Raw genomic sequence first — 12518 nt, 5'->3', positions numbered from 1 at the left:
TTGACAAAAAATTACAAATATTTATAACATACAAACTAAAACTAAGTGTATAAATTAGCATAAATTTTATACTCATGTTTAGAAATTGTTAGGTTAGATGTGAGTTGGTTATTGTATAAAAATTGTAATTAAAATATTACTTAAGCAAAATGGTTTAGATGAAATTTGTGAATTTATTCTTGAGACAAAATGAATCAAAAATATTTATTGTCTTTTTTATCTATATTTCTATATTATATATAAAGTCAATTTTTATATACTATATATAAAACTAAAATTGGTGTAACAATCATGATTGTAATTTCTACTCATTTAATATTTTTTAATTTCTATAAAAAAATCATGTAATTATAGGTAATCACCACCAAAACATTAATTACAAGTTGAAATTATTATTCTCACCTTAAATTGGACATTCTAATAAAAACAAAAAATATAATTTAAAATACATCCAATAAAAAATTATTATATAAAAAACATAAAAAATAAAATAACATTATAATTACTAGTGTGTACACGCACTTCATGCACTACCGGTTAATATTGCATGGTACTACGTATTTAATTTTTATATATTTCATTTTTTATAATTAGAATATATTTGTTGTATTCAGTGTACTTTATATTATATATTTTTTGTGTTTATGATAAGTTAAGTTTAAGGCGAGAGATATGGTTAATTAATGTGTTGATGGTGGTTAATTAGGATTATATGTTTTTTTGTAAAAAATTAAATAATGTGAAGGGCAAAATAGAAAGTAAAAATTACACCATAGTGGAAATTACACGATGTTTTGCCTTTATATATAGTATAAAAGTATAGATATAGATACAAAAAAATTATAAAAATTGAATATGTAATTACATAAATTAGTTTGAGGGTCCACACACTTGTACATATATATATATACATACATACATATGTATATATATATATAATGCTTAATTTTGGTTTCAAATTTTACAACATTTAGGTATATCAAATATAATGTTTATTTTATCAATTTGTATATATTTATTTCTATACTATAATATATAACCAACGGGCGTTGGTTCAAGTGGTACATGCTTGATTCCCCTTAAGCAAGAACCCGAGTTCAAGTCTTGTGAATGAAAAAAATGTTCGTTGGGTGAGTTAGCCCCACTTACCTGTGGATGTGCCCAGCTCGGATAGGATTATTATGTTATTTATTATTTACTTTAATTATTTTTTGAAAAGTTAATAATGATTAAATGAATAATTTTATGACAGTACATAAAACTCATATATTCCTGCTACATACAAATGGATTGTTTTCTTATCTCCAACATAGTGAAATTACTAAAAAAAATATGTATTTTGTTTGTCTTTTTTAATTAATAATATTACATTAAAATATTATTATGATAAGAGGTTTTACACTATTTAAAAGAATACCAATGCAAATATAAAATTTATTTCTTCTTCAATGTTTCCTTTCTTTGTTAAAACTTCATAAAGTAGTTATTTAAGTATAATATATTTAAAATTTTGAACATTTAATTATTTTTATTCGTTAAAATTGATTTTCTTTAAGTCATGTCAAATTTCTTTTTAACTTCATATAAATAAAAGTTTAACACATGTTGGGATTATCTTATTTGGTTTTAAAATAATTTATAATAAAAATGTTATAAAAGTGAGAGGTCTTAGGTGAAATCTATTAACCCTAAAATAAACTAAACTAATGATGTGGTAACAAATTTCAAATAAATATAGGAGGAAAGGTTGGTAGTGAAGTTAAATGTATAAGTAAAGTTAAATTAAATATACAATAGAGAGAAAACATGAATATGTTAGCAATTGCAATGAATAAACTCGACACTTGTTTACTCATGACTCAGCGAGTGTTTTTACTTGGTCAAGGATTGGTTGGTTTATATCAATGTATGGATGGTCCAAAATTCACCTATTACTACTCGGGTTGGAAGCGAGTCAAATTAGAATTTAGCTTGATAAGGTTTTGTTCAACTCGAAACGGATTATATTTCGAGCAAGATTAAAGTTAGCTAGTCATTCAATTCGATTCATCAGCTCGAAATGATTTTGTTCACCGAGATTTGGTGAACTATTTATTTCAAGTCATTAGTTCGATTTGTTTAGTTTATAGTAATGATTATAAGACATTTCCTTACATCAATCACTGTAGAAAAAGAGTATTGATACTTTCATGAGACAGTAAAGAATACACAATGGAGACAAGTCATGCAAGCTGAAATCGATGCACTAGAACGTAATGATACACGGAGCATGGAACCATTGTCTCTAGGGAAGAAAGCTCTCAGATGCAAGTGGGTGTATCGCATTAAGTACAATGGCACCGTCGAGCAATTTAAAGCACGTCTAGTTGTGCTCGGAAATCATCAAGAGCAAGACATCAACTACACCGAAAAATTTGCTCATGTCGTAAAAATGGTAACAGTGCGAACTGTTCTTGTAGTGGCAGCAACCAAATCTTGGGAACTTCATCAAATGGACATACACAATGCACTTCTACACGACGATCTCCATGATAAAGTGTTCATTCGTCTGCCTCCTGGTTTTTCCATTTCCAACAAAAACATGGTGTGTAAACTTCGAAAGTTGTTGTTCGACTTAAAGCAAGCTATGCTTTCCTGGTTCACTAAATTGTCTCATGCACTTGTATCTTATGGATTTAAACAATCATGTCTTGATAATTCTCTGTTCACCTTGCATCAAAAAGGGGTTCAACTTGTTGTTCTTGTTTATGTCAACGATCTAATTATTGCCAGTAATGAATCTTGATCCATTAAATGGTTTAAAACCTACCTCAACGAATGCTTCCACATGAAATATCTTGGCACAGTGAAGTTTTTTTTGGGTATTGATATTGCTCGTAATCCTACAGGTATTTTTCTCTGTCAGCGTAAATACATGCTCGATATTATTTATGAAGATGGCCTCCTCGGTGCTAAACCTGCAAGCACCTCACTAGAACAAAATCATTATTTGTCCCTTGCTATAGGAACTCCTCTTGCCAACCCTGAACGCTATTGTCGATTGGTTGGACGATTGATTTATCTATGTTTCACATGTCCAAAGCTTTCATTCAAAGTTCACACGCTATCTCAGTTCATGTATGAATCACGAATTGAGCATTGGGAAGCTGCCCTCAAAGTGGTTCGGTTTCTCAAGGGCAATCCTGGTCAAGGCATATTGCTTTCTCGCAAATCTCCAGCTTCATGGATGGTACGAGTCCGACTGGGCTAGTTATCCTCTTACACGCTTCTCCATTACTAGTTGGCTGGTCCAATTTGGGCAGTCCCCTATCTCTTGGAAAACAAAGAAACAACACATTATTTCTCGATCATCGGTTGAAGCTGAGTATCGGTCTATGGCAACTACCACATGTGAGTTCAAATGGTTAAAAGAGATTTTTTCCAATCTTGGCATTGTTCATACCAAACCTATGATTCTTCACTATGATAGTCAAGCGGCCTTCACATCGCTAAAAATCTGGTATTTCATGAACGCACCAAGCATATAGAAGTATATTGTCATTTTGTTCATAATGAAGTCATCCACCACAATATTCTTCCAACCTATGTCTCTACTACTGCTCAACTTGCAGATATCTTCACCAAAGCTTTGGGAAAACCACAGTTTAGGGGGTAATGCGGCAATAAACCAAATCCATTTATACTAATTTGTTTAGATTGATTAAGTTATTAATATCCTAAAATCAAATCTGAAGATGATATGTAAACAAATTTGTTTAGATTAATTATGTTGCTATTATCCTAAGATCAAATCTGAATATGATATGTAAACAATTTTGTTTACATTTTAGGAACAATTTTTGTGTATATAAACAATGTAGTTTTGAGAAATATAACATCTGAATCCATTCATTTATAGATGATTTATCTAATATATATAAATTTGAAGACATATACACTCAAATATAAATAGTTGAGTTAACTCATAAATCAAAGGAGTCAAACATTAATCGATTCAAGTTTATCTCATTTATTTAACAAGTCTAATTTTTTGCTTCAATTCGATTTGTTTGATTCATGAACCAAGTTTATCGAGCTAAATAACGAGTCAATTTTCAAACAAATATCGAGTTAGTTTGGTTTATTATCAATTTTGGTAGGTGTAGATTAAAATGAATAGGATTGTTTTTAATAATGAATATTTAACCGTGTATATAAGGATGTTATTAAATTTAGATATAGGATGTGGTTTGGGGATTGATTTATAAATGACTGTGATATTACAAAGATTTATATACACCTTATATTTTCAGTCATTTATTTGTATTACATATATTAAAAGTAGGGTTGGAAACAACTCGATAAGGATTGATTCAGTTCAAAGCTCAACTCGAGTTCGATACAAGTTATTTTTTAGCTTGAGTTCAGCTTGGTTAAAGTTTGCGAACTGTTCGGTTCAGTTCGAATGGTTCATTTGAACAACTTAAATACTTAATTAAATTTTGAAAAATACTTCAAAATGTTTTATATATAAATATAATCTTCTTTATTTATATATATATATATATATATATATATAATAACAATAAATATAAAAATAACGTATGAGCCATAATAAACATGAAAATTAGTTTATATATATTTTTTTATCGAGTCAGCTCATGAAATTAACGAGTCAAACTATATCCAACTCATGTTCGACTCGTTTATTTAATTAGCTCAATTTTCAGCTCATGTTCAGCTCATTTGGTTCATGAATCAAGTTTATCGAGCTAAATAACGAATCGAGTTTCGAACGAATACCGAATTGGTTTGCTTCATTGTCAACCCTAATTAAAAGTTAATGATGATTGAATATAAATGCTAAACGATGCAGTAATAATATAGAAAACTCTTACATTGTTAGTGTATATATATTTATTTCTTTATAAGTTATGTATATTTTTAGTGGGTTAACTTCTTTTCCTTCTTTTTTTATTGTCATATTACTTCTTCGTATGTGTATTGTGATGGAATTGAGCACCCTTAATTTTTCTCTATTAATAAATATTGCTAGGGAAAAAGCTTTTTACTGTGGAATTGGGAGAAAATAAACTTCATTCTTAGTTGGATTGAATCGAATTGTGGATACTTATACAACCAAAAGTTAATGAAACTCTCACATGCTTACATCTCAAGCAGTTACTTAAAGAAGCAAAAAATAATCACCCATGTAATTAACTTTTAAGTGACTATAACATAAAGAATATGTAAAACTAATAAGCCCAGTATAAGCCCAAGAATTCCCAAAAAATCATGCAATAGGTCCAAGGAGGTTTGGTGACTACGCTATGTTGCCCAGGCAACTCGATTAGAAATCCTAGTCCTCGGTCATAATGCCATGGTCAGATGCTCATGACTTGTGCGCCATCTGATTCTGTCACGCGCCAATGGATTTCGATCATAAGCCTCAATCACTCGGTCACAAACACAATCTCGATTATGCACCTGAGTTCCTCGGTCATGAGCACGAGCCAAAGTATTTTCACAGTCATGAGCACGAGCCAAAGTATTTTCACGGTCATGAGCCAGTGTGCCTTGGCCATAGTGCTTGCTCCCTCGGTCACAATCAAATGTTCCTTGGCCATGGTGCTTGCTCCCTCGGTCATGATCCAATGTGCCACCATTTTGGCTTATGTTTAATACCTCCCCATAAGCTGAAGAGTAATTATTGGTTACTCCCAGTTTGGAGGGTAAGTAATGAAATGGAGATGGGTCTAAGGCTTTTGTCAATATATCTGGAAGTTGCTCCGAAGTTGAAATAGGTAGCAGATGGAATATTTTGGATTGTATCATTTCTCTAACTACATAACAATCAATGTCAATGTGTTTTGTTCTTTCGTGGAAAACAGAATTTGTTGCTATATGTCTAGCTGAATCATTATCACAATAAAGTAAAACACGTTTAATAAAGGATAATTGGAAATTGTTGAGCAGGTATGTGATCCACTGAATTTCACATTAAGTTAAGGATAAATCACGATACTCGACTTCTGATGATGATCTAACCACTGTGTTTTATTTATTTGACTTCCAAGAAACTAAGGAGTTTCCTAGGAAAGTATAATACCCATTGATGGACTTCCTAAAGTCAATTCAATCTGCCAAGTCTGAGTCACTGAAGGCTTTTAAGTGTAATGGAGAGTATGTTGGATAAAAGAGACCTTGCCAAGACTTCCCTTGGTGTACCTAAGGACTCTGCACAAGGCTTTATAATGACTTGTGGTTGGTTGAGTCATAAATTGACTCAATTGTTATACATTAAAACTTATATTTGGTCTTGTATTGGTGACGTAAAGTAGTCTTCTAACAACTCTTCTGTAATAGGTATGGTCATTATAAGGAGGTGTGTCATCCTGATGCAACTTGGTTGTCTTTACTATGGGTGTTGGAGCAGGTTTGGAAGCAAGGAAACATGTATTAAATAAAATGTCCAAAGCATATTTTCTTTGGCACAATCTTATGCCATCTTTATTCCTTGAAACTTCTATGCCAAAAAAGTACTTAAGGATACCAAGGTCCTTAATTTTAAATTGTGTGTTAATATGGTTTTTCACATGGTCAATTTCTTTCATATTGTTCCCTACTAGGATAAAATCATCCACACATACAAGTAAAATAGTAAACTCTTCAGTTTTTTCTTCATAAAAAGAGAGTGATCATGATGGGATTGTGTGTAGCCTAGGGATATGAGGGGTTGAGATAACTTGGTGTACCATTGTCTTCATGTTTGCTTAAGTCCACAATGGGACTTTTGCAGCTTACAAACTTTGTGTGATTTTGGCGAACAACACCTTGGAGTATTGTCATGTACACTTCTTCACTCAAGTCAACATGAAAGAAAGGTATTATTGACATCTAGTTGATGCACTATCCATTCTTGGCAAGAAGCAATAGCCAATTAGAGCCTTACTGTTGTTAACTTAACAACATGTGCAAAAGTATCAAAAAAGTTTATGCCCTCAATTTAGTTGTACCCTTTGTAACCAATCTTGCCTTATATATCTCAATTATCTCATTTGACTTGTACTTAATTTTATAAACCCGCTTACATCCAATGAGTTTCTTATTTGGAGGCAAGTCCTCTATGTCCCAAGTTTTATTCACCTGAAGAACATTTAGCTCTTCTTGCATAACCTTTATCCAATGCTTAGAGGTTACTACTTGATTATAGGTTTTGTGCTCATTGTTGGTAGTATTGTTGAGGGGTGGCTCATAAGATAGGATAGGTGATAAGGGGTGACACACTTCTATTGTGGACTCTTCCTTTTTGTAGATTGATTATATTACAATGGAAGTCTTTCAAATAGCTAGGACTTGTATGATCCTATTTGATCTTCTAGGTCCTTGAGGGCTGGTAATTCAGGTGATTATTCTCAAGGGTTGTGTTGCTTTTAATATCACATATGGAAAATAGACATTATTAACAATTGTCACATAACCACTTAACCCATAGTGGAAAGATAATATCGTGGTCCTCACTTATCAGAACAAAACGACCTTAATTTCCCGGCCCATGGGTAGCCGCAACGGGTCAGGTATGTGTCAGTATTTTTGAACTCACTGGTAATTGAGATCCGATGTTGAATAAGTCTAGATGCGAGCAATGAGATACCCAAACTTATGGGTACATATTTTGGTAATCCATAAATGTTATATGAGTAATTCATAAATGCGATTGTTATGTTGTTAAACATTAATATTGTATTGTTAAGTAGTGATGCTATGTTATCAATTGATATATATAATCAAATATTTTGTTGATTGAACAATTCTTACTAAATCAATTTTACATCACAAGGTTGAAATAGTCAATTTAAAATGTGTTTAAAACTTCAAATATGTTTTATAATTTTTTTTCTCTTGTTGATTACTTAAATAACATATAAGATTTTAGGAAATAAATACAAAATTACATAAATTAGTCGTAATTATTTTTAGTGTTTTTTGTATTTGTGGCTACCCGCAGATCTGTTGGGTACCCATGGACCCGTGGGTAGCAGAACTGATTTAGGGCAGGTGTGAGTCCAAAAATGAAACAACGAGGCAGATCTGGTTATGCACTAGCCAGATCCATCCAGACCATTATTATTTGAGCATCATCTACTACTTTACATTTGAACACGTCCTTCTTTGGTATCATATAATTGTATTAGGTATAAGTTTCATGATTTCTTTTAACATGTAATAGGTATAATATAATTGTTGTTTGCATGATACAAATCGTTTCAATCTTTTAGGCCATGTGTATCATAACTCATTCACTGAGGGGGGAAATATACACAGACCATATTTAAATCATGAAGAATTTCGAATAACCTACATAATTGTAGTGCATCATGTACAATATCTTATGGAAAGGTATATATTTTTCAGTAACTATGTTTATATTATAATATCATAGAGATTCGAAAAAGTTTTACGTTAAAAGTCGATTGCCTAACAAAATCTTCACCTTTTATTTGGGCTTAGGACTGGCTATGTATTACAAGATCGACTCTACCTTCCTATCCGGCACAAAAATCTTTTGCAGACAACATAATGTACATCATAAATAGCATGCAATGAATTGACTGGTTGTCTGATATGATCCTTCTGTAGTCACTTGATCAAAGCCAAAAGTGCAACATTGCCTGTTCATAGAAATTTGTTATCATCAATTCTTATTTCAAAGATCAGAAAGAGCATAAATAATCAATTATTTCATCAAAAGCCAGGCCTAACATATCCCACTTCTCATCATCACATTTAAACTGATACCAAATGATAACTAGTGCCAATAGTCGGAACTCGGAAGAGTAAATGATTATGCAGGAAATAAAAAATAAAAAAAATTTTCTCAAAAGCCAAGGAAAACAAACCAGGATGGAATTTTACCTCTTTGAGACAACCCAAAGAAAAATCATCCTCAGGTGTTGATTTTTTGGTTTTCCAGCTTCTCATCTCTGATTGTATTAATGTAAGTTGACTTTGTATGTCTTGCAACAGCCTCAACTGTTCTTCATCAACCCCTTCATAGCTAATCTCTTGCCTTCGACTAGTTCTCATCCTTTCGAGCCGGTCGATTCTCTGATTCAGATTTTGAAACTCAGCTTGAGCAATGGAATCCACACCCATACCATGTTTTTTCTGACTAGTGATATTCATCATATCATCAGGACTTGTTATTCTCATTTCACTACGCACTCTTAGGATACCCTTTTGCTTTTCACCATCATGTTTAACATGTGAAGCAACTAGTCCCTCAGACACTGAGTCTGGTTTTGTTAATCTGTTCTCTGCTTGAGAATACCACTTCACAAGCCTTTTCCTCCCAGGTTCACCGACTTTATGTTTTTCACTAGTTTGCGGGACTTCAAATACGTCGTGGACATTAGGCGAGCAAGGAGGATTAGCAATCTCTTTTCTATCTCGTATACCTTCACCGCGATTTACTTTATCCAAATTAGTAGAGAGCAATCTGTCGATTTGGTCGGAGTTTATATTAATACTAGCTTGTGAAAACATTGAACATGATCTCCCTCTTCTAAACAAGCTTGCCCTCTTTTCTCCTTCAGTATAATCTGAAATCACTTTCACTTTTTCGTCTAACTTTTTTACCTGTTCCCAATATGAATCAAGGGTTCCATATGCAAAGTCCACCGACTTCCGTGTTACATCCAAGCTTGGTGGACTATGACTAACTTCCTTGTTAGCATTCTCATCCACTACCTTCGGAATTACATCTGAAACTGGAATTGGAACTGGACTAGTTGATCTTTCCTCATGTCTAGCAACTCGAAAGGAACTCTTAACTGAAAGAGGGGGCAATGATTGTAGCCTTCTTACAGTACTACTTTGACCGTTTTGTTGATCACTTCTATTCAACAACAGATCATCCGGGAATTCAAACTCGCTGGCATTAAGATCACATCCCAAGCTTAAAAATTTGTTTTTATAAGCTTGGATTTGAAACTCGAGTGACGCAATTTCCATTTCCTTCTGATACATAAGCTCTTCGAAAACTTCAAGGGTGGCCTCGGCATGGCCTATCTTCTCTTCTGCCATTCTTTTATAGTGACTCGCTTCCATCTTCACCGCAGCCTTCTCTCCTTGTAGACGCAATATCATGTCCAATGCTTCACTGGCTGCTGTCTCTGAGGCTTCTCTTTCCTGATCCAATTCGATGAACAACTTTTGCAGAAGTTGCTGTTGGGCATGAAGTGTCTCCTTCATGGCTGCTACATCACCTTGAGTTTGAGCCATCACAGAACGTGTGCTGGTTTCTGCCATGTTAGGCCTACACTTGATTATACGTGAATTGAACTATTCACTACAATAGATAGAAATATAAGTTTATATCAGCCTTTGAATTGCAATTTTTTATGATGGAATAGAGCAGAATGTCACATTCTATTGTTTGAGACTTTGAGTTTTAAAAATAAGAATGTTACATTCCATTTCATCCTGTTCCACTTATATACACTACTTTTTCTTCCCCTCAAAATAAAGAGGTATGGATTTTTATTTAACTAATCCTTATCATTCCATTCTAACAATGGAGTAGAAGTACTCTTCCATTTCATCATAAACTATCCAAACAATGGTATCGAACATTTATTCCATTTCAAACGATCAAATTCATGAAGAGACGACCCAATGATTTCATATTATTGCACTAAGAAAGAGACAGCCCAGTGTACGAGCCTTCCATCTAGTAGAGTTCAAGGAGGGCAGATGTACACAAAATTACCACAATTACATTATCGAATAAAATATCAAATGAACATGGTGAGACTAAGACATGTAAGCATAGTATATATAACTAAACACAAAATACCCATGAAGATGACTTTGAGACTCTAGTCCAGTGTTATCTGTGTATCAGAATCACAAGATTGAAATTAGCTAACTTGACAAATTTTCCAGAATACTTAATTGCTAAGTTTCAATAATATCAACAATTAGAAAAGTCAAAACGGCTTTTTTTCACACACCAATGAAGGTGATCCATTTGGTGATAGATTTTTTTTGTACTACCATCAACCCTCACTCTATGGATAAGAACTAATATCTTTGGAGACGTGTGATTGCCCCTCCCAACAAGTCTCCCTCACAAAAATTGAAAACTTGACATTTTAGTCATCATCATCATCATCTAGTGTTACCTTACGCCACTAGACCAAGGTCTTGTTGGTATTTGATGATAGATTACAAGCACATAAATTATCCCTAACAAAGAAAAACCCAATGAGGGAAAAAAACTTACGAATACAAAATCTGAAGAGAACCTAAATCAGAAAATCATTTGCTTTAACGGTTGAAGAAATGCAGATGAAATCTCCCGCAAATGGATTGAAAATGATGGTATGATTCACACACAGGAATGAAAAATACTAGCTAAGTACATTAAAAAATGTTACACGCTTTATTTAAAAGGAAAATTAATAAGTAATAGCAAATCTAGTATATCATGTGAATTTAATATACCTTCCCAAATGAGCATTGATGAGATAAAGAAAAAAAGGTAACTTTTTTGTGTTGGCTAGTGTAGAAAAATTGCACCCAGATAGAAAAGTAGAGGATATGATAGAAGAACAGAGAGTGTGTTTCGGTTTCTAGTTACAGAAAAAAACATAATATAACATGTAACTCCTAGGTGGTATTGTTTTGGTGGTATTGAAGGTTAAGATTATGCTGTAAAGTATAACAAAGAGATATTATAATAAATAATATAAAATTGTGAAAATACCTGATCATGTTACCATAACCAATTAGTTTGGGAAATAGAATAAGACACCATTAAAAATGATTTTTGTCAATAATGAGAAATCGATGAAATTTTATAAAAATAACATTACTTAATATACATTGTAATCAATAAATATGTGGTAAAAAATTAATAAATAAGAATATAATTGAACGGTAAAATATATTTCGCTTTCTTAAAAAAAATTAAAATCTAAAAATCATTATCAAAATATTTAATATAAATCAAATTAGTTATTTTTATTAATTAGTTATTTTGACTCAACTTTATAATATTTAAATACCAATTTGGATTTTATTTTTTTAATGATCAAAATGGTGCCCACAAAATTAAATTTATAGGTATCAAATTAATATATTGAGTTTTTAAGAGAAGAATAAATATGTAATAAATTGAATAAAATTAAATAAAAATATACATGATATTAGGATGAGGAGGTACATTTGATGTCCCACTTTTCGTATCAATTCATGTACTATTATTTTTAATTAGTTAAAAAATTTATTTAAGTTAAAAAAATTATTATTAAAAATATTATTTTAACCAATCATATCTCATAACATTTGAAATGATACAAAACAGTAAGACAACAGATGTGAACAATAGAAAGAACAATATAGCCACTAAGGCACTAACGTGCGTTTGCAAACCACGGGATTGAAAATACATGATCTACTGTGTAGAGTCAACTCCCCACACATGCTGCGTTGCTGGATATGGCTGAGGATACGAGGTCTATGCACTGACAATG

The 12518-nt window shown here is 32.2% G+C and overlaps 1 protein-coding gene across 3 annotated transcripts; it reads right to left on the bottom strand.

Annotated features, from left to right (window-relative positions):
- Positions 8321–11637, bottom strand: LOC109327382. Of its 3 annotated transcripts, none has more exons than XM_019560499.1 (3): positions 11488–11637; positions 8896–10283; positions 8321–8651 (listed from the first exon to the last, which is right to left on the bottom strand). In XM_019560499.1, exons 1-3 carry the CDS (start codon positions 11501–11503, stop codon positions 8628–8630), a joined length of 1428 nt encoding a protein of 475 aa, XP_019416044.1. In that variant the 5' UTR covers positions 11504–11637; the 3' UTR covers positions 8321–8627. The 3 variants fall into 3 exon arrangements, with proteins under 3 accessions (XP_019416044.1, XP_019416045.1, XP_019416046.1); XM_019560500.1 differs by having other exon boundaries at positions 8896–10330; positions 11488–11636; XM_019560501.1 differs by lacking the exon at positions 11488–11637 and adding an exon at positions 11267–11442 and having other exon boundaries at positions 8896–10330.

This window comes from Lupinus angustifolius, chromosome LG15 (assembly GCF_001865875.1).
Source record: "Lupinus angustifolius cultivar Tanjil chromosome LG15, LupAngTanjil_v1.0, whole genome shotgun sequence".
Taxonomy (NCBI): domain Eukaryota; kingdom Viridiplantae; phylum Streptophyta; class Magnoliopsida; order Fabales; family Fabaceae; genus Lupinus; species Lupinus angustifolius.
This window is presented reverse-complemented; position numbering and strand designations above follow the sequence as displayed.

Excerpts from the sequence above, each read along its gene's own strand:
- LOC109327382 (XM_019560499.1), bottom strand. Across the intron at positions 8,652-8,895 it reads CTTTGGGTTGTCTCAAAGAG|GCAATGTTGCACTTTTGGCT; the intron begins GTAAAATTCCAT and ends TTCTATGAACAG.